This window comes from Rhagoletis pomonella, unplaced genomic scaffold (genome assembly GCF_013731165.1).
Source record: "Rhagoletis pomonella isolate Grant_MI unplaced genomic scaffold, Rhpom_1.0 Rhpom_scaffold_00004, whole genome shotgun sequence".
Taxonomy (NCBI): Eukaryota; Metazoa; Arthropoda; class Insecta; order Diptera; family Tephritidae; genus Rhagoletis; species Rhagoletis pomonella.
The window spans coordinates 3,901,464-3,925,435 of NW_023458558.1; the positions used below are offsets into that span (position 1 = coordinate 3,901,464).

The window sequence follows — 23,972 nt, forward strand, 5'->3', positions numbered from 1 at the left end:
CCCTGAGATTAAGAGTCTCATGCTCTACCGACTGAGCTAGCCGGGCACTCCATGATCTGATGTCAAATGCGCTACAAAACACAAGCTGGCAATTTTAATGCTCAACACTCTTTAAGAGACGATCACCTAAGAGAGTCTGTGAGAATGTGATTCACAGTAAAAATTTTAAGAGAATTGAACAACAAATATTTAGAACGGAAACTCAATTGACTTGCATGTATTTAGGATATTACACTTTATGATGTTTTAAGTAATAAAATTATTATTTTATATATTAGATTATTACAAAACTTACGTATGTACATATTTGTATGTACTCAAATTAAATACCAAAGTATCATTACTCACATCTTTGATACGGTCGCGATCCTTTTTCCGCGCTGCCTTAAAGGCCGGTGGATCTTGCTCGGCTTCCAGATCAACGGACATAAATTCATCCAGAGTGAGCGCGCTGGAGGGAGTGTCGGCGAATTCAATTAACCGCTTGCGTACGGTAGATTCATGTATTTTGACAATGCCAACAATATCCATGATCGTACGACTGAATTCATGCATGCGTGCCGCAATCAATAAAGCTGCAATCGAATTAAGAAAGTAATACATACTTTGTTATTAAATTACGCATAGATATTTTTTAAAAGCGCTCTATATATTATATTTATTTTAATAAAAAAAATTACTGCCGCCCGAGCAGGGACTTGAACCCTGGACCCTTGGATTAAAAGTCCAATGCTCTACCGACTGAGCTACCCGGGCATATGCCGGTGCGGCTATTTTTATTTACTAAGAACAATATGCAGTGAGTCACAGTAGTTCATTTCAGCTCGTGTGTACATGCATATGAGCGATTACACAGGGCAACACTAAATAATTTTGGTGCGGAAAATGTTATAGAATGTGATTTCCTTTTGATTTAATTAATAAACTTTCCATTATTATTTTGAGCAAGAAATACTGATTACTTTCGGACTTTAATTTCTAGAGCAAAAATACATTTTACATACAGTACGTCCTCGGTAAAAGTAACTGATAAAAATGGGGGTTGTTGCGTTGATTGAGGTTGCTGCCTTAATAGGATATTACGAAAATAGAACAGTATGCAAGTAGTGTTTTTAAAGTACGGCATTCAACTGTTGGGTACGACCAGTACAACTAATATAGACAAAAAAATTTTGCCAGCAAGAATTCGAAATCACGAAAAAATATATGATTTTGACACATGGTTACATTTTTTCGACGAAAATTTTAATAAAATATATAAACTTGAGTGATTTTCTAATGAAAAATGTAAGTAAATGCTTGGTTGTTTAATTAATTTAGTTAATTCTAACGATTTGAAAGATGCTCGGCTGATAGAAACTGCATTCACAATAGGGATGCAATCGCAACCAGACTCCGACAGTTATCACGACAAAGAAGTTAAAACGTATGTTAAAGGATGTCAGAATAACAAGAAATATACCTGTAGATCCTAATTTTTTGTCAATTTAAAATAATTTTAAAAATACTATAGAAATTAATTACGCTTGAAATGAAACCGTGGACACCAGCTTGCCGGGAAACTTGCAAATTCCTATAAATTTGCGTTCGTGCAGAAATTTGCAAGTTTCTCTACTTGAGAGAGAATTTGAGAGAACTTTTGTACTTTCTGACATTTTGAGTGATGGGTAATTCAAATCACAAATAAATTTTATTTTTTATTTGGTTGACGAATCAAATCAGAAATAAAATTTATATAGGAATGGATGCAACTTTTAATTCAGAAATAAATTTGATTTATGGATTTGTGATTTGGCTAATTCAATTCAAGCAAAAAATGGACTCGAATCATGACATCCGTTAACGGATCGAAAACCATACGAAAGAAAATGACGTGATACGTCAGTCGTAAAAGATGAATGGGATAAAGAGTACGTTCACGTATATCATAATCGGAAAAATGTGTTTACGTGACGAGTAATACGATATCGTATGTGACGAGTCGAGCCCTGAAATGTGCTACATTTCGACGCGAATAATGAAATGTGCTGGTCTTCCACGGTATTTGAACGACGATATAGTCCTAAAATTTTCTCGTAAGTAGGCTTGAGCATTAGTCATCTGAGCTTATAGCTATGCTATGACAATGAACTGGTAAAATTAAGTCATTGCAAAAACTTATTTTGGGATATGGGACAAATACGGGGCATTAAAAAGGAGAAACAGAACATTTTTCATCCCATATTAACTAACAGAACAATTCTGGTTAAGACAGTTGAAACAATTTTGTAAGACATAATTGCAAGAAAGTAGGAACGATCGTTTGAAAGATTTTGTTTATTCTGGCGCGAAAGTCTTACAAAAAAAGCTTCCTTTCCCACTTTCACGATGAAAAGCTTTTTTTACAGAAAGCACTTCTATATTATTTTGCTCTAACAATGGCAATGATGGTGGAGTGAGAAAAGCACTGGTGAGCCATACGAGAGATCCAAGAACTCCAGAACTCGAGCAGCGGATTTTTTAATATGTTTAAAAATAATATTTTGCTACCTTTTTAATTTAATTTTCTTTTAATTTTAAGATTAATATTTTTTTTTAAATAAAAATACATATATTTGATTTAATTTTTGGAAACTTATTTTATTTTAAAAATATTCCTTTTAGTTAAATTTTATTGTTTTAAAAAGTAAAGTATTTTTTTTCATTTTTATTTTCATTCAGAAATTTTTTTAATTTTTTTAGTTTAACTTTTTTTATAAAATTTTTACAAGTTTTTAGATTTCATTGTTTTAAAAAGAAACATATTTTTTTAATAATCATTAATTTTGTGAAATCTAATTTCTTATTTTTTTCTTTTCAATTAACTTTTATTTTTATCTCTATTTCTAATGTAATTTTTAGGTTTTTTCTTTTACAAAGAAATACATATTCTTTTTTAATTTTATTTATTATTTTAGGAAACTAAGACTTACCAGCACCACATAACCCGGTCGGTCGCCGACCAGAGTGGAGCGAGTCCTTTTTCATGCGTTGGACAATGCGTAGGGCAGTCATGGAGACTTCATGCGTCTTAGCGCCAAACTGTAGTTTATTTGCGAAGCGCATGATATACAAGCAGGGATCTAGAAGAGGGAAGTGAAATAAGAGAAGGGTAAATTATAATATATAAATAAGCGAAAACAAATTAGTACAAATATGTATGTGTGTGAGCTTTTGAAAATGCGGAAGCAAGAATAAGGAAGTGCGCTGTACTTCAAAAATATTTATAAGAACTAAAAACAAATCACATAACAAGTATAGAGTACAAGAAACTAACAAAATAATAACAAATACATATCTATAAATATGATGGTGATTTCGCCTCCAAGAAAAAAATCAAAGTTCGATTTGCACAAAAAAGGCAATAAAAATAATTGCTTAATCATGTAAATATACTTATTTTAGTTTGTTTATGGCTAGAAAAATTAGTTATTTTTCAAACTTTTTAAAATACACATACATATTTATATACAATAAAATTTCACTGTTTAGAAAAAAATCTTAACGCTCATACAAATCAAAAATTTATTAGCAATGCGTCAATACAACCTGTTGTCTGTCGACAGCCAACCAAGCAAGCTGAGAGGTAAGACAAGAATTTGACCTTGAATATCAAACAAAAAAAAAAAACACAGGTACTCGCCAAGGCATTCACTCGAACGACTAATTGACCAAGTGGCCGACGGATCAATCAACCCACTAGACAACCAGTCAGTGAAAGAGCAACTTGCTGAGGCGGACAGACGCACGCATGCATGCAGTTGCGTGCAGTGCGGCAGCTGCTCGCCGGCTCCATTCTCAGTCAGTACCAAGCCTCCGTTAAAGTTGAAGCTGCTGTCGTCGTTTGCAGCGACAAAAATCTTGAACCCGATCTTGAGCAAGTGCGCCGTCGACGCATGCCCACAGCCGAATTTCAGTGTGCAACAACAAACAGGTGGAATGCTACATTGCAGACTGGTTTTCTGAATTAAATCTATTTTTTATTTGGTTGCTCATTTTTCGCCGCTTCGTACATTATTGAATAAATTGTTATTCAACTCGCCGCAAAAAGGTGTGAGCAAAGTTGACGTGGTGATAAATCCAATATTAAACGAAATGTTGTATGAAAAAAATTATAAAATAAAATGAAAAAAAACTGCAAATTTCGTTTGTAAAAAACAAAGAAATTTTAAAATAAAAATATGTACATACATATAGTGGTACAAGTAAATTTACTTACTACTCACATGCATACCCGCATATGTAGGCGGATGTTTGCAAAAAAGTTGAAATAACAAAGTGTAAACACTCTGATGCTACAGAACAAAAGACTAAAGCAACAAACTTGTATTTTTCACATGCCGGCCGGTTAGATGGCGCAAAGTCGCATTTTCGGATTGTTCGTGATATTTAGTTCGCAAATAGGATTTTTTTTTTTTAAATATTGTTTCTGGTTTTGCAACTTACTGTTTGCATAACTTATTTTCTGCGAATTCAGCTTTTTAAATACGGATTACACGCGTAGGCTTGTAAAAATTGATGAGTTTTAGAAAAAAAGCGATAAACAAAACGTTTCGATAAAGAATTAACCGCCGGACTTGTAGGAAAATTAAAACTACGATATTTTAAGAAACATTTGTGGTTTTATTTAGTGTAAAACTAAATAAAATTTTAAATTCAATGAACTTTCAAAGATACACGTCGGTACAGTGATGGAAATTCAGTTTTTAATTTGTGCTTAAATTAAGGCCCTGTCTCCACAGGAAACAACAAATTCAACTAACTCTGGTTATATCTTCAGGAGCCTTTCAATAATCATACCTAATTGCTTATTTAACTATTTTTTAATACAAACGATTTTTTATTGGTCTGCCCATTGCATTTTTCGAGGTTTTTGTGGGTTTTTGGCGGACCTATAAATTATAGTTGCAATGAAAAAATTGTTAAATAAATAATTGGGTATTATTATTGGGAATCTCCTGCAGATAAACAAGGTTTTCCGATAGAAAAATGTTGATTCTTAAGAATTCAATATCATTTCTACGAAAAGTTGGTTTTTACCCATATAAAATTTGGGCGATTTGAGCGAGCTTTAAATATTTTTTGATTTCAAAATAAAAAAATAGGGATATATTTTTTTCGGTATAGAACAATCCTTGGGAATGAGAGCATAAAAATTCCGACTTTACTTTTTTACACACATTTTAGGACCACCCTAGTGTATATATCCGAAGGATTTAATCTGAAAATATTTTTAGGGGTTGCCACCTATTTGAAAAATTAACATCGATTAATTATAAATTAGATAAAGTATCACAACATTGTGAGTGTGAAATAGAAGGAGTTAAGAAAGGATTAATTTCGAAAATATTATTTATGGGGGTGGCCACCTGGTCAAAAGGCAAAAAGAAAAAAAGAAAATTAACCAGTTAAACGAAATAGTTTAATATAGGCATCAAACATGAGAGGTTTAATAAAGCTTTATGTCAAAAAATATTTTCAAAAGGAGCTGCCACCTGTTTAGAACTTCATAATAAATTTAAGTAGCAAGTTAAATAAAATATTTTAATGCGGGTATTAGGAGAGAGGTTTTCTGCTTTACATCCCGCCAAAAAAATGATACGGTCTAACAAAAGCTTTGTAAGTTCAAATTTCAAACTTTGTACAAAAATTTTAAAAATTCAACTAAATTTTTCTAGTTGAAAGTAAGCAACAAATTAGAGAATGGAGATTAAATCAAAATCGATAAATATATCGATCAAAATAATTACACCAAATAATATACATATACGAGCAAACGTTGATAAATCAATGATTAGCGCACTGTCATGCGCTCCAAGTCGACTGTCAAATTTTGAGCAAGTTATCTCCTTTCCGTGGCGGTAAATTAAAACCCTTACCTCATTTAATTTAGACTCCCAGCCATTGAAAAGAGACAACTTCGTCAATCGAATCGTGACGAACATGGAAGAAACTGATTTATTGTGCTTGAAAACCAACACTGAAACCAAGTAAAGCTTTGATGAACGCTTAAGCATTGAAATACCAAATTTTCAATTTAAATTTAGAAACTTAAGCAAATAAATTTCCAATCACCAATAAACATTTTGCAGTGCATAGAGAAACTCTCCATACGGAAATAATCGGTTTACGCACGTACCTACTCTTAATTTCCCATTTTCTTGTATTCGCATCGAAAAATAAAATCAATCCGAAATTACCTTGCATAATAAAGGTCATTTGACGTCGTACTGCGTTTGTATTTATATACAGATATATGTATGTTTATATGTATAGTGTTGCCCAGAGTACAACTTTTAAGTACTTTATTTAGAGCACAAATTTATTTAGAATAACTTTTTGACGCCACAATTTGCTTCACGCACGCAGAAACACATAAATTCGTCAATGCTAAACCCAACCGCAACTACATTCAACTACCCGTACTTACATAACTACATACATATGCTTATACGTATATTAGGGTGGAGCCACCGATGGAGTCCGCTCGATTGATATTTACTCTCCCCACAACGAGTTTAAAGTTTTGAAATTTGCGCAAAACCTCACAACTGGCTGCAATAGCTTTGACGTGTTCTGAAAGACGAAAGGCGACATCTTCTGGACCAAAGGACTTTGCGTAAGAATGCCTGGGATGCCTCAGAGTAATCTTTCTTTTAAGTTTGGTTCAAATAAATATGTCATAACTGTCTTAATCAGTAGCAGTAGTGATGATTTTAAAACAAGGCTTGTCAACCCAGGAAACAAATGCGAGCATCGCTATTGAACACTGCTTTGGTTAGTGATCACTGACCAGTATGGACTATCCAACAGATAAACTGCTGCGATTTCATATGCAGTTCTTAATGATGTTGGCATTGTCACAAACATACGTCATCAAACATACAAGGGGGGTGTCTACGGCGAGAATTTCGTGTGCTGCATCCGATGACGACCTAAAAAATATACGAGGCCTTTATTTTTATGGGCGTACGACAAAAGTCCTGTGCATGTTAAAGAAGGGGATAGATTTCATAGGTGCAAACAAATGGAGGAGCACATTTCTCTTGTCCAGTAGCTGGGTTAAATGTACGTTGGCAATGCCACTCCAATATCTGGTACTGGTACAGAAACAGCTCGATGTATTTTTTGATTTAAATACAGCTTGATGGTGCCACTACTGGACCTAGCATATTATCTGGATCATTCGGATAGTAATGCGAAAATACCCTCTGTATTTTTAACCCTTCTGTGGCATCATTGGTACAGCTATACCAATTCGGTTTTTTAAAACGCATTTTGAATATCATTAATGCATCTACAAAGCTAAAACTTTATGAATGCCTCACATAAACATTTACGAATTAATTCGTGGAATTTTTTTAGTGTTTCGTTTGTCGGTGGAAGTGGCTAAGGTATATCTATACCTTCATTGACATCCTTGATAAAATTTTACAGCAAGCAAAATGAATGGAAAATGTAGATTTTTTTCTGTATACGTATTGGCCACAAAAACGAATTAAAATATACACTGCCGGAAAAAAACTTTTGGTGCAAAGATTTTTTCATATTAAATGCAACAATTTTTATTTAAATTATTTTCCGATAGTTATTTATTAAAATAAGGTACATACTATAATAAAACGGCGGGAGGGGGCATAAAGAGAAGAGGAGGGCAAGCTGATGAAGGTGACCTTTCTGCAACTCACAACAGCCTCCATTTGAATCTCTAATTCAATACTTATCTTAGTAATGCTAAAGTCGCTTATTTGACGATTTTTTTTTTAACAGTGCTCTACTTTGCTCATTAAATTTGCTTGACTGGATTCATGCATTTATTGTAATTTTATTTTATTTTTTTCAAATTACTTTGCTTATGACGTTGTCAAGAATGAAGTTTAAATTTGCATCGTATGCAGATTTTAAAACTTTAAGCTCGATGTGGGTGTAGTAAATATCGCGATGCAATTTCCGAATTCTAAAATTCGTGTGTTTTCGATCCACCCTAGTCCCACCACGTATTTTATGTTTGAATATCTAACTTTAAATATTGAACTTTAGTAAAATGAATCCATAACGACGCGAAGTAAGCAGCCTGCCTCCAAAGAACAAAACAAAAAAAAAAACCAGTTGATTTCTGATCTGCAGTGTGATTTGCTGTGTGCGTGTTGAATTCTCATGCATATGACAGAATTTTTCAGGGTCACTGTTTTGCATCAGCAGCAGTCGCCGCCGCAAACAACAACAACAACAACAACAACAGTACTAACAGCTAAAATGCAATTATTTGAGAGTTTTGTCTTAACGATAAATGTGTAAATGTGAATATGAAAACCAATTTTGTATTAAGTAGTCTACAACGCAGTAAAGGAGATTTTTTGTTTTATAATGCAGCAATTCGTTTATCAGCCTGTCTAACATTGAAATTTTGGCTGCTGTTAAACTCGTTTTATAACTGTAGCTTAGAATAAATTTGGACAAATGACTAAATTCGATCTTGTAAACAAACGGCTTGTGTTATTAAAAGAATTTATTTTCTGATATATGTATGTACATAAGTCTAAATCAATAACACCAAACCAACAGTAGACATTTTAGCTAATTTTGGTTTGGTTACGTTTAATAAATTATAAGCATATTTGGTTGATAAAGATATTTTGAAGAAAACAAATTTGTATATAAAACGGTATAATGCATTTTTTATAATTATCGAGATGAGAGATACAAATTTTCGGTTCAACAGGTATTTCATATTTACGAAAATATATTCCGACATTCAAGTAGCGCAGCCAAATGTTAGCAAAGAAAGTCACCAATCTTTGTTTGGTGAGGTCTGTCTACATACAACCCATATATTTTAATTATGTATATCCTTACCTTATAGATATGTAGGAAGACTTTATCTAATATTGGCTGCCTTTAGATTTCTCTTAAATAAAGTTTTTCATTGAGACTCAGCCTTTTTAAAGTTTAACCTCTACGAATATTTATAAATTTTTTTGCACCAGACAACAATCCATCCGATCATTTCATCAGCTAATCTTTGCTTCAGTGTACATATCGCACACTGTCTACAAAAGAGGCCCAACACAAAAATCGGATTCGGAAATATAACTGCTTGTGGATCATATCGATCCAGGTATAACAGTAATGTTCTATATATGAAATAGTATGACTAGGATTGTTTTGAGCAGTGTTGCCAGAAGTTTTTCAGCAATCCAACTAGATGGACAAAAAAAGTAGCTAAAAACAGCTAAATAACAAATTTTTAGGCAATTATTCAGATGTTTTATTAGTATTTTTTTTTCACAAAAAACATTAAATAGCTACATATTTCTTACATCTAATAACAAATTAAAGGTTATTTGCATGATACAAAAATAAGGTAGTTTCAATAAACAACTTTTTGATTAAAAAAAGCAGATTTTTGACAACTGCTCAACCGCCAACAGAAAACAGTGCCAAAAGAATGTTAGTGATGAACTTAGAATTGCAATAATCGTTTATTTGGATTTCGAAATTTGGAAATTTTGAAAAAATCTAGAAAGAGCCAAAAGATTTTTAAAAGAAAAAGCTAAAAAAAAATCTTCCAGCTAAATTGGAATTTTTCTAGCTAAACGGCGAAAAACCAGCTAAATCTAGCTAAAAAATACGTAAAATGGCAACATTGGTTATGAGGAAGAATGTTACTCATACGCCATGTATGAACTATTACTGAAATTATAAAAAAAAAAATTAATACGCATCTTCCTTAGAGCATTTACAACTTTTTTATCAATAAATTTTCTTCATATCTTCTTCAGATTTTCATCACTTATGATTCCTTAAAGCTTTGGGCGCAATACTAAACAACTTTTGCCTACTTAGAAGTAAGGAATAAATAAAAAAAAAACACTTTAATATACATAGGAATTATTTTATTATTTTCTTAGCTGGAAAATTACTAGCCAGTGATTTTGCTTTACTGGTTAATGCACAAACAAAACCGCAAGGAAAAAAATACAAGAAGCGTTAAAAAAAACGGATTGAAAGTAGTTGTTGTGAAGCGGGGTACAGGAATCACAAATGATGGCAATACAGTACCACGCAGAGTGTTCTCGAATATGACAGCAATATCTGAAATAACTGGTATTAATGTCGACCTACTAATTAACTCCGCACCTCCATAACTCTGAAAAATGCACGTTTATGAAAAGAGGGCCAGATTATTGTCCGATTTAGTCCATTTACCACACCATAAATTCTTGGCCTTCCATTTACTTGTTGTCAAAGTTTTATTGAGGCGCCTTAATTATTTCTTACTCCAATTATTAATTAACTCCGCACGTCCATACCAAATTTCGCACTGTGTGGCGCTTCGTAGGGAATAAAGTTTTAAAATTTGTTTGAAAACAATGCCTGTTGTTTAAAGGAAACGACATGAATTTTCATGAAAATGTTTAGTCAATTCAATTCCAGCTTAAATTTCAACGAGATGTCTTTATAGTCCGTCATATTGAGGAGATAAGCTTAAGTAATAGTTTTTAATAGACGATTATCTATGCTGCTATAAAAATGGTGAAAATTATGTAAACTTAAAATCAAATTTTATTCAAAAGTCATTAAACGAATGCACTTTAGCGCACAACTGACGTAAAGCTTGCAACATCATCGTCTGTTGTACATAAGTAAGTGCATACATATATTTGTGTATAAAAAATTACATATTAATGTACGAAGAATTGTAGACAGCGGGCAATGGTGTTGCACTGACGAAGTGACGCTGAGGCAGCATTAAAAAGCCATTAGTAAATATGCTTAAAATAAAATTTGAAATGTCATTACAGGCTTACATACACACATATATATATATATACACAAAGGATGTTTGTCGCTATAGAGATGTACCTATAGATATATAAACAAACTGGCACATGCAGTGCATTCACGGCTGCAATGGTTTTACCATTGAATTAGACATATTGGTATTCGCCCGAATCGCATGACATTTTTCAACGAAAATGCAGAAAAAATTTTCAAAATATTAAAAGAGAAATTTGCAATTCATTTAAGTCCAGTAAACAATACTCAACAAAAGTAAAATAGGGGGACGGATAGAATACGTTTAAAAGTGACTTTTCAGCAGCTGACTTAGACAGTCTGACCGATTCGCAGGCCAATCGCAGGGCAACACCAAAGTTCACTAATAAACGATTATCAAATTAGCGCAAAGTGCTACTGCACTAAAATATAGAAACTTTAGCGGCAACATCAATGCCAGCAACAGGAGCAGTGGCCACACACAAGCAACAAACATTTGAGTGCAGAGAGTTGGTAGCGTAAAATGTTATAGCATAGTTGACTACTAAAGTAACTAAATGCGAGTTTGAGCGCCTCAAAGTATGTCAAGCATTTGACGTACGTATGTACCTCTTGACAAACACAGCCGCTATGCCATATCCACTCGACTCAGAAAATACGTGTGTGTGATGGGCGGTACGCCGGCGGATATTGCACACAAATGTTGCATAGATGCGTTGGTGGAAGCCAGTCACTCATTTAGACAGTCGGTCAGTCAGTCAGTCAGTCAAACGGCCGACCGACCAAGCAGCAAACTGACTTGCTGCTGTGCCATTGGCAATAAAAGTGCATTTACTTGTATGAACTTTTGGGCGCTAAGTTAGCTGAAGTGCCCAGCAGGCGCCGTCAGTCGTCATCAACATCGTTTGCAGAAGCAACCAGAAGCTAGCTAGCAGCAATATTCGCTGCAGCAATAAAGCTTTTAGCGCCAAGCAAAAAATCACAACTCGAGCAACTTGCTGCCGAGTACGAGCAGCAATTTGCGCGCGTATAAAATTTATGTTGAACCTCAACTCAACTTACCCCTCTCTAAATATTATTTGTGTACTGTGGCGGAAAAAGTTTCGATTTCTTCTACATCCCTTGCGAAGCAGCATACAAAAACACAACTTATGTATTGTTAGCAGTTAACAGTTTTGTTGCAAATTGATTGCGATTATTGCAGATTGAGTTAAGCAGCAAAAGCAACTTGTAGATGCAGGCTGAGTGTATAGCAAGTACGCAATGTAAGCTAAGGACAATAAATTTGGTACAAAATTGTATTTCGAAAGATTGAGTGGAATGAGTTGAGTGGTTGGTTGGTTTTGAGTTTTGCACAAATCAGAAATTGAAAGTTTTTGTCATTTACAAATATTTGTGTTGTATATACATATGGGCATACATATGTTTTTCTGCAGCTTATGTTTTCCTTTCATACAACTAATCGATAGTGGAATTTAGTTCAAGCGCAGTAGTTTGCATTAACTTGTGACCTAGCAAGCAAAATTTTAATGCAGTAAAATTAATAAAGGAAAAGGTTTGGAGAGCGTTTTGCTCATAACAGTTATTGATGAAAACTGTCATGGAAAAATTCACTATGAAGAAAATGTTCTACAACTTCTAAAAAAAAGGTGGCAACTCTCTTAAAAATATCCTATATTTTAATCAGTGCAGCTCAACACTCATACGCCGCCACACTGACTCACTCACAAACTTTCACATTTATAAACCTTATTATGTATTAGTAGGATTTATAATTTTTTTTTGTTGATTGTTTTTGCTCAAAAGTAAAAATCCTACTAAAAACTATGCATTTTTGATTTTTTGAGTTATGCCATTTTGGGTGATATGTAAATAGTGTGCGTAGGGTTGATTATACGAGCTACTAACTAAATCAAGCTTTTCGACTAGTTTGAAAGACTATATAATAACGGATCTAAATTCAAAAATTGGAACACGTTTTACAGAGAAAAAGAGAATGAAAGAAAATTTTATTAAAGTAAATAAAAACCGGTAAAAGAAAATTGTATAACATCAAAAGAAGATAAATATGTAAATGTGTTAATTTAATTTAAATTAAAAATGTATTGAATGCAGAAAAATATACCCGTATATTGACAGCAACTATAAAAAAGAGCGATAAACAAAAGTAAACAAATTATTACTTAGGTGAGGTATTTAAATCTCTGCTATAAATATGTATGTGTATATGTATGTATGTACATAAGTATACGACGTATGCGGCCAACAAATACTTAACTATGAAGTCAGCGTCGGCGGTGCATCATGACGTATGCGTGTCGTCAATTTTACCCACAGCTGTGCGTATGGCAGTGTTACCAATTAATATTAATTTTGGTATTATATACTTGAATATTCTAAAATTGGTTATATTGAGACTCTAAACTAATATCGGATTTCCCAAAATTCGGCATAAGAAGTAAAGTCCGTTCCTTTTATTTTTTTTTAAATTTCGACTTACAAATCGAAAAGCCTATCCGACTACCAGATTCGGTCAATGAATTTCAGGCTGAAGTCTTTGATTTATCAGCCTGTTAGCCTCGGAAGGAACCATACATTCTCATGCATCCAGGGGCCTATTTCATAAAAGTGACAGGTGCGACAATTGTCGATTTTTCAAAAAAAAAAAATTTAGAGCCAGAATTTTCGGCGATATTTTTTCTGCTTCATATACGCTTGTAGGTAACTGTGAAAACTTTTGGAAAGCAACAGTGGAAATACTGGGATATTGTTGACAATGGTGCTGACAATTGTCACTCTGACAAAATTGACGCGATAATAGCGACAAAACTAAATATCTAAGTAGGAAAGTTTTCACATGAGAATTTTGTAAATTTATTTATAAGGTGAGTGTGAATATTTCTTAAAGCAAATGCAAATATTACATATGAATTACATATACATTTCATATGACTGGCGACAATTTTGTCCACGACAAATTTAAAACCCGGAAATGACAATTTGTCACCTTTTCAATGGAATTTTTCATGGCACAAAACACCGACCAAACTGTCGAGTTGTCATTGACAATACGGAAAATGCCTGTCGCTACAACTGTCACTTTATGAAATAGGCCCCAGGTGGCAATTAATGCAAGCCAATACTGGTAATTTAAGAACAGTTTGAATATAAAATTTTCGAAAGTAATCAACAATATCTAATCAGAACTGGCAAAGTGTGGCTAACCGAAAGTGGATAGACCTACAACTATGCAGGGTATATAGAAGTATATGGTCCACCTACTGCTCAAATTGAGCTTCAGTTATCATCAAATTGGTCAGGAAGAATATGTCTCGACTAACTGGACACTGAGTTTTCGATACAACTGCTGCATGACTAACAGGGTAATTCTAGCTAAAAAGGTAGCAAGACAATTGAAAGAGAGTTCGAAAGATAGTTTTAAAGGTTTTATTTTTTCTGGCACAACATTCATGGTGAAAAGCTTTTTTGACAGAAAGCTCTTCAGCATAGTCCAAATGGAGATGCAGTCCCTATGGCCGAGTGAGCAAAGTACTGGCGTGCTATTCGAGAATACTCGTGCAACGTTTTTTACAAGCTTTTATTCAACTTGCTCTGTATGTATGTATGCAAGTATGTATGTTTGTATTTGATATTTGGTACACCAGTATTTATAGTCAGATTTTGTCCATATGTAGAAAGCTTTCTTTAAAAATATTTGGTTATTTATAAAAAATTGTTTCTTCTTTAATATAAATTTCTTTTAATTTTTAGATTTTATTGGTTTAAAATACATATATATTTTTTCTTAAATTTTTAGAAACTTAATTTAATTTTACGTTTTTTAATTTAAGAGGCAGATTTTATTGAGGTTGTTCACATTTACCTGGTTATCAGGTTATCTTGTGTGGTTATATTTTTATTTCGTTTACAATAATAAAATACACTACAGAATAATAATTTTTAACCGGATAGCCTGATAACCAAGCAAGTGTGAACAACGTAATTGTTTTAAAAAATTATTATTTTTAATTCATTAAATTTAATTTTAAGAAACCTCTTTTCTTAAATTTTTTTTAATTTAATTTTCTTAAGAGTTTTAGAGTTTAATGTTTTAAAAAGAAAAACATTTGAAAGTTATTTAATTTTTTTAAGTTTAATATTTTTTCTTTTTTTATAGTTAAAAAAAATATTTCTTTTTTGATCTTTAGTCAAATTTTTAATAACTTGTAAAAGACAAACACATGCAAAAAACATCCTTTTTAACATATTCCTCAATTAGTCTTCCCAAAAAACAGAAAATAGCTTTCAAGATAGTTGCCAGAATTGACAATTGTCTTACGAAAGCGAGTTGGAAGACAGTTGCCAGAATTGCCCTGTAAAAATCTGATCTCTACAATTCCTGTTGTATATGTTACATACTTATCAGTAGAAACAAGTGATATTAACCCACTGCAACTTCATGGGGTGCTAAATTCTACTCGTTGGATTGAAGAGAAGCAACCATCTGCTACTATCTTCTAGTTTTGTCCCCCAAGATTAATTGGCGAGTGCTAATTGGAGTTGTTAGATATACTCGTCACATTTACCAGTCAACAAATGATCGTTTATGAAGGCAATATTTACATGGAAAGCTTAAAAAACGGCAACTTTACTTTAAGTATAATTTTAAAAAGAAGAAAAAAATAGAAAATTTGCATTCTGGCAACACTACTGGTACACATTTTGCATTAGCTCATCGCGCTCTCCATTTCTGAGCTCAGCACAATTTCGCGCTCAAGGCAAAGCCGCATAACCAACCAACCAACCAACAACAACAAACTTCAAAGTCACATCGATCGCAGCGGCAACGCAAAAGTCAGCAACATTTTGCTGTTGTCTGAGAATTCATTGTTCATAACGAAATCGTACGTTGACTCGAGCGAGTCGTTTTATAACTAGGCGATCAGTGGTGGATGGCGCATCGCGATCAAATCAATCGCCTGAAAATCGAATATCGACGTTGATAGTGAATAGGTGAATAATAAAATTTGAAAAAAAAATATACATGAAATCCATTTAATTAAGAAAAAGTAAGAAGTGTTAAGCAGCAACAAAACAGAGCGACGAGAAATGCTAAGCAGGCTTGTATGCGTCGGACGAAACAAATTAAAAAACGATAAAGCAAAAAAATCAGTGCCGAATCGGGTCGAGTGCGTGTGTGCCCGCGTGCGTACCTGATGTTCAGACGTGGTCAAGTGCGTGAAGAGTGCAGCGACAAGTAGACACAAGTCTCGACGAACAGTCAGTCAGCTAGTGGGGCAATTAGTCAGATAGTTAGATATTCACACTGATATTGATTCAATTTATATGTTGATACTTTTCGATAGTTAATGTAACGCGAAACGACGAAAGGGTTAGTTAGTGTTGTTATTATTATAATCATATGTTCATATGTACATATGTATTTCTTATTTTTGTTTACAATTAGCGCCAAGTTTACAACAGTGTAACGTGGGATAGATAGTGCGTTTACTGTAGTAATGTCAAGTGCTGTATACTATTCAAATTGCTTAAAATGTATTAGTAATTTATTAGTGGATAATAAAAAAAGGTGAACAATAGAATAAATACAAGTGTGAAAAGATGCGAGGTGCAAAAGATGCGCTTAAAATAACTGTGCAATGCGGAGACAACTTTTGTTGTAAAAGCACAATAAAGTTGAGTGTTTTATTAAATTAAAAAACGAATGCTGGATATTGAATAAAGAAACAGTGGTTAACCTAATAAAAATTATATAAGAAAAATGTATTTAAAATAAAATTAGTTAAACTTTACGAAATTAGAGTGAAATAACAAAATAATATAAAATAAAACCCAATTAAGAAAATGTAAATCAATAAAATAAATCAAAGATAAATAAAGTAATAAAAATTTATTAATAATAGTCGTTTTTAAGCAAAAAACAAAGTCGCCTTCAATTCCGATCTAAAAATTTAAGATTATTTATTATAATTTGTTGTAATTAGTAGAAGAAATCCGATGTTAAGTCTTCGTCAAATAAAAAACTTTAAATACAGAGAATTTTTGGCAATTTAGGCCAACATTTTTATTTGAATTTTTTTCCGCCAACTTTCCATGAAAATGCATATAGTTCATACTACAACAAAAAACATAAAAATAAAATCTCTAAACTTTGTGAAAAATTCAGGAAAATTCAATAAATTTGCATATTAGTTTGCAACATTTCTAGAAAGTATAGAATATTCAGCAAAAATAAGAAAAGCACTGAACAAATTCTAATTGCTTACAGGGTATAACATTAAATTCTTATCGCTGATGAAAGAAGTTACTGCCATTACTTTTCTATCATACGATTGTAATTTCATATCAGGTTACATACGAAAGCCGGTAGGTGTTAATTAGCTTTACTTACATGCTTACAAACGTAAGTACATAGATACATACATACGTATGCACATGGCTATATCGGAAGATTAGTGCATCGGTGCAAATTATAGACCACAAATTTGCCTGCGACTATTATTAAAATTTAATGAAGCATCAGTGTGTTGGAATTAAAGGGTTTGCTTGGCAATTCACTTTAAATTTGGAAAAATACCTGCAACTTATTTTCACTTATATAATCTGTATTATGATAAAATGGGAGTTTTATTGCCGCAAGCATGTACCTATGCACTTTTTTATACTTTTGTTCGTAAAGAAAAATAATGTATTTAGTCATGTGAAGCGCCGTGTACAAAACTTATATATTAAGTATACTTCCTTTAACTGAAAACAGTTTCAAAACCCCCTCAAAATCATAAAGGTGTTTTTCTTTTTTGTATACATATCGTCGTCTCAGAAAACGGATGTCGAATGTTACAGAACACGGTTTTGAGAAAATTGACTTTGAAGTTTAAGGTCGAATTAATCCGAAACTGTACGGTAGATTTTTGTAACTTTTGAAGGAGACGTAGTTGGTGTTATTAGTTTTGATTTCCCATATTTTTACATTTAATATCTCTTAACGTTAATGAGAAAATTTACTTTTCATTCCGTATACATTTGTCGTAAGTAGCGTTTACTCACCACTTTGTTTTGTCCACAGAACATACGACAATAGTAAAGTATCTATTTCAACGACGATGGTATAATTTGATGAAAAAAAACAGACATATTTATTAAATAATGATTACTTATTAGAAAAAACATAACAAAAACATAATCATGTATTTAATAAAAAAATCTGTACATCTCTTATGCTGTAAATATGTTACGAACATACGTTTTCTTTATATAAAAACATAAAACAATACTTAAATTCAGTCTTTTGTACATTTTTATCTCTTTCATTTCATTGGAGACTCAGTGCAAGTTAAAATTTAAAAATTTAAAATTTTAAAATTAGTTACTTAGTTTAATTTTCAATTTTAATTGTATCGTTATAGTAGAGGACCATCCAATTGTCGTAAGTTCAAAGTTTTGCGATACATACGACAAATGTTTTATGATTAAAAAAGGATTACATTTGTATGGGAATTTGTCGTATGTGCCACATACGACAAACGTTTTATGATTAAAAAAAAGGTACGTTTGTATGGGAATTTGTCGTATGTGACGCATTTTCAGCACATACAACAAAAGGCATACCCAATCATTAATATTATGTAACATACGACAAAATGCGCACGAAATATCTCAAAAACTAATGGAGATATAAAAAAATGGATTGCAGAAATCGAAAGAGCATGTCCAACTTAGTAAATCTGCATCAAAATCCCAAAATCGTGATTTTGCACATTCGTCATCCGTTTTCTGAGGCGACGATATGTGTACCACTTCTCATCATTCAAAACGAGTTTGAAATCATCCTCCACTTTGTGTGAAAATATCAATGCGCACGCCACAAATCGGAGGAGAATCTCGGCCAAACACTAACATACATATGTATGTATGTGTAAGCGCCAATCTATTATTATCATTAATAAGTACGAGGCCAATATGACTCATATTCAGGCTTATTTGATGTGTGAATTCAAGCTGATATAAGTCGACCTTCGGAGGAAGGGAAACATCTTCATTTCGGACTCTTAAATGAGCTCGTTATGAGCGTTAAGGCTCCGAAATAGGGAGTCCTTAAAGACTCGTTTATGACTGCAAATATTTCCTGGGGAGTTAATAAAATGATCTTTAAAGCAATACTAATCCTCATTTAATAATTAGATACAACTTGTAACACTTGTTGTCTTTAATCAAGCAACATAAAAGATAAACGTTCGGCAATAACAGTTATCAAGCAACGTAAAAAATAAACGTTGGGTTATAACTCTTATCGGCGAACCAAAAAATATTTCTCAACCAATAGCTGTTATGAAACAACGCTTCCGTTCAATTTTAGAATTCGGTCGACGTTTTCAATTTGTAAATTAAAGATAACGGTTATTATTGGTCCCTGTTTTATTTACCTTAGTTATGAGGTCCACCTTTTCACCCTTAGGTGACGATATGTGATTCTCTGGTAGGCACGCAGAGAAAAAAAAAACAGGTAAAAGGTAAAAGGTGCTGACTTGGAAGAAGTAGGGGCTTCTATCGATATTTTTGTGCATTTGCATAAAGTTTAAAAACGTGATTTTAATCTTTGGTCGAAATAAGAAAGAATAAAAGGAGAATTAGCATAGTTATATTTATTTTATACATAAATATGTTAATAGAGGTATGAATGCAATTGTTTATGTACGTATGTATGCACGAGCCTTTAAGATCGGTAAATATTCAATAACATAAAATAAAATCCGGCAAAGTCAAGGTGAGTTCAGAACAGGTTTTTGTCTACTCAGCTTCTTGATGTGTGACACGTCTTCTTCACCAAATTTGGCGATGAGTTTAAACGAGGTCTTTGCTTTGTCTTTTCGTTCAAAAACGTTGACATAATCACGTGGCTACTTAGCACAAATTGACCGTTAACGCATAAGTATATATACACATATACCTGGAGTCTATAGTATATATTTACATACATATGTACATTCTTAATAGAAGCTTTCTGTGGGTATACAAGCAAACCCTTCAGAAATTATAATACTTTTGCTTATGTATGCATGTATGTAAATATGTATTTCGAATGCTACGAATTAATTAAGAATTTCAAAAAAAAAAAGCAAAAAGGCAGAGGCCATGAAAAAACGCAATCAGCGTATAAGCATAAATTAGCCAGCAGCACTAAAAATAGTATTAAAAAAATAATAAAAATAAAAAAGAGCTGAGACTCCGGGTGAAATGACAAATTTCAATAAAATAGGCCCAATAGGTATGAAGTACTTCTTTATTAATGCACCAAATAAATAAACGAATAAGCTAAACTTTAAACTAAATGCAAAATACCTCGCACTTTAGTCTTCTGAATATGCAATTATGCAATACTGATTGTGTGCCATTTGCGGGAACGGACAGACTGTATTTAAAAACCTTCACTTTACATTGTATGCACAAAAAAATATTATATGTACATTAGTATGCCACCGCGAAGGAGGTGGTTGCTTCTCCCAAGCGACTCATGAAGTTTGGTTTCTCTTGCGACATCCACCAATATACTAATCTTGTTTCAGTTTGATGCCATTCGTGAGCTGGAGCGCTTGCCAAAGACGGGCTTTCATGTTTTTTGATAGTAATCCTTTTTTCCAGTGCCACTATTGATTGACGAGTGCAAACTTAAGAGATAACAACAAACTGCTTTTAACCAAGACAATTTAAATACAACTTCCGCCACATATTTAATAACGTGCTTCATAGATCTGTTCGCAGTTGGAAAAAATTCTTATGAATTTTTCATGAAAATATTCTAAGCAATAGAGAAATGGGCGTTTGAAATATTTGCATCATTGTTTTTTTATAAACAGCCTCGATAATTTGCAGCAATTAATTAATGCATATTTTATAAAAAATAATGATTGGAGCTACCACAATTTCTTGCCTGATTATCATTTTCGATTTACTTTTCGTATTTGAAGAGTGGGGCAGTATAATGCGCCTATGTTGCTGAAAATATTTTAGCGAATCATTAATTTTGTTGCAGCATGACTTTAAGATTAATTCATATAATCAGCACCCCAAATATCTATAAGCACTACATAGTACATACATATGTATGTATGTATGTATGTTTGTATGCACACGAGTTCGTAAATAGTTATAAACAAAATGTGCACAATGACTGTTGATAAATCGCATGCAACTGTAAAGGGTTCATTTGGCAGGCAGCGGTGATTAAGCAACTTTTAACAAAAATCTAACATTTTCCATAGTTCTATAACGGCAGTTAAGGCGCCACACAGTGCCGCGAAGGTGGACAAAAATACAAAAATCGACTGTCTTGAAACTTAGATGTTTTGATGTCAAGTTACAGCTAAATCTCCAACTAAGAGAAGTTCATAAGTTATTTTGTGATAAAAACAACTTTCAGCCTCACACACCCCCTCAAAGTACACCTATTTTCTACATACCATTTCATTTCGGTGATTCGCACATAAAAGTGGTCGCAGTTAAAAATTTGTTAAAAATACATTTTTATTCCTAGCAAGATCAACTTTTGCACTTTGATAAAGATATATGCGACAAACCAAAAAATGTATGGTTAATGGAAAAAAAATTTATACAAATATTTTTTTTTTATTAATAAATAAATATATGATTAAACATACCAAAATCCGAAAATTGGTAAACTTTGGAGACAAAAAAAAAAAAACATCTTGAAAGTTCGTGAAATTTTTTTTTTGGTTATGGTAGTTTGGACCTTCTACTAACAGAAACAATCGAAATCTCTTCCAACTTTTTCCAATATTTGAAAATTTTCAATTTTGAAAAAGTGACAAAATGCCTTTTTTTGGTATTATTTTAGCTGATCTATATTTACAATACTTTTTCTGAATGCCCTAAGATCTAAATTTTTGGTTCGCTTTTCAAAAATAAGGTGTTGAATTAAAGCTAAAAGTGCCAAAAAAAAAATTAAGAGGTACAGGGTGCTTTGAAATGAAAAAAATTATCAGCTAATTAAAATACTTAAATATGCATCACGGTATGGGAGCCAAAAACAAAGGTATACGAAGATTTACATATATATATATATACATATATATATATATATATAGAGCAATGACACCAGTTTACAAACCAGTGAAATTCGTTTATACGAAAGAAGGAAAGGCGGTAATTCATTCAGAATATAATAAAATAATTCAGATGATTAATGATTTGGAATGTTATATTTTTAAAAATAAGAAGGGAATTGCTGAAGTTTCCTACATCATGCATTGCACTATGATTGACGGTGCAGTAGCTAATGTTTTAACAAACACCAATTCCTCAAGCAGATGTTTCATATGTCATGCAAGCCCAACAGAAATGAATAATATTGAACAAAACAAAATACCAAATCCAGATCATTATAAATTTGGCTTATCAACCCTCCATTGCTGGATTCGATTCTTTGAATGTCTATTACACATAGCCTACCGTCTGCCTTTTAAGACATGGCAAGTCAGAATGGAAAATAAGGCTAAATTTATTGAAACTAAAGCCCGTATCCAAAAAGAGTTCAAAATTAAAACAGGTTTGATAATTGACCAAGTCAAGCAAGGGTTTGGAACAACAAATGATGGAAACACAGCTCGACGTTTTTTTGAAAATATTGACGTTGCCGCAGAAATTACTCGTCTGGATAAGTCTCTAATCCATAATTTTTCTCTGGTGCTAAGAGTCCTCTTTTGTGGAAAACAAATAAAAACCCAAGAGTTTAGTGTTTTGTTGAACGAAACAAGAGATTATACCTTAGAAATTATGGTTGGTATAACATGCCAAGTTCAGTGCATAAAGTTTTAGTACATGGATGTGATGTAATTAAATACTTTGATTTACCAATAGGTAATGATTTTAAAGCTATGTTTTCATTTATTTTCTTAATCTGTATTTCCACCTATTTTATCAGGTTCATTATCAGAAGAAGCCTTAGAATGTTCACACAAAAACATAAGAAAATATCGGTTTAATCATTCTCGAAAAACTGGAAGAGTACAAAGCAATACGGATTTAATGACTCGTTTGATATTATCGTCAGATCCATTAGTTGCATTTAAAAGAAATATAAAACAGAGAAACAAATATTTAAAGGGTTCTGATCTCAGCTTTAATAAATACATTGTTGAAAGTGACGAAGCAGACAAAAGCATGGAATCATTTGAATCAATGATCACTTCCTCCTCTTCTGAGGACTCTGAAACTGAGTGATTATAACAACTAGTTCGGTTTTTATTAACATATTATATGTTATTACCATATAACAGCTATTATTACTTACTTACTTAACAGTGATTATGCTTTATTTTAAATGAAATCAAAAGAATTTTTTTTTCTAAAGGTTAACATGTAAGGAAAACCGACTTAATTTTTCAAATTACCATAATGTATTCACTTAGGAAGTAAAGTTTAGACGAATTTTGACTATTAAGACTATTTTTCTGAACACTTAGCAACAATGATATGCCATAATTCATTTTTAAATAATCATGTGCAAAAACTCGGTGTTTTTTTAATGGGTACCCGTTACAAAACAACCGATTACTTTCTTAAAATTAGAGTAATATAGACACTTCAGATGTAAAGTTTCAATAAATTCTGACGACTCCTTCCTGTTTTCGTAAACACCACAATCAGCAATGATTATGCCTTATTTGTCTTTCATATAGTAATGTAAAAAAAAATCTTTTTTTTTTAATGGGTACCCGGTACCGAAAAATCGATTTCATTTTTGAAATAAGCATGGCTTAGTCCTTTTAGGTGTAAAGTTTCAACAAGTTCTGAATACTATTTCGGTTTTTATAAACATATGTCTACGATGATTATGAGTTATTTTACCTTTTTATAAAATTGTAAAAAAAAAAATTTTTTTAATTAAATGGTAACAGATGCTGAAAAACGTTTTTTTTTTTCTTAAATTGCCGTGATATAGTCCTTTCAGGTGTAAAGTTTCAGCCCATTCTGATCCTCCTTCCACTTATATCAACACATGTCCACAATGACTATTTTCATATAAAAATGCAAGAAAAACTCGGTTTTCTCGAAATGAGTAACCGGTACAGAAAAACCGATTTCATTTTTGAAATTAGAGGGGCATAATACTTATAGGTGGGAAGTTTCAGCCAATT

At 32.5% G+C, this 23,972-nt stretch overlaps 1 protein-coding gene and 2 non-coding genes across 3 annotated transcripts in view; all 3 read right to left on the minus strand.

The window, feature by feature from the left end:
• Positions 1-46, minus strand: part of Trnak-cuu — a 102-nt gene extending 56 nt beyond the window's left edge. Inside the window, exon 1 of the tRNA in view lies at positions 10-46. This is a non-coding gene — a tRNA (tRNA-Lys). The remainder of the gene's footprint in view (positions 1-9) is intronic.
• The window catches only part of LOC118736909 (transcription factor IIIB 90 kDa subunit-like), an 82,174-nt gene that overhangs the window by 28,751 nt on the left and 29,451 nt on the right, over positions 1-23,972 (minus strand). The window contains exons 3-4 of the mRNA XM_036467041.1: positions 2,952-3,101; positions 318-575 (exon numbers count right to left, since the gene is read on the minus strand). Of these exons, the coding sequence (XP_036322934.1) occupies positions 318-575; positions 2,952-3,101 (408 nt within the window). The remainder of the gene's footprint in view (positions 1-317; positions 576-2,951; positions 3,102-23,972) is intronic.
• Positions 684-756, minus strand: Trnak-uuu. The gene has a single exon. It is a non-coding gene; the product is annotated as a tRNA-Lys (tRNA).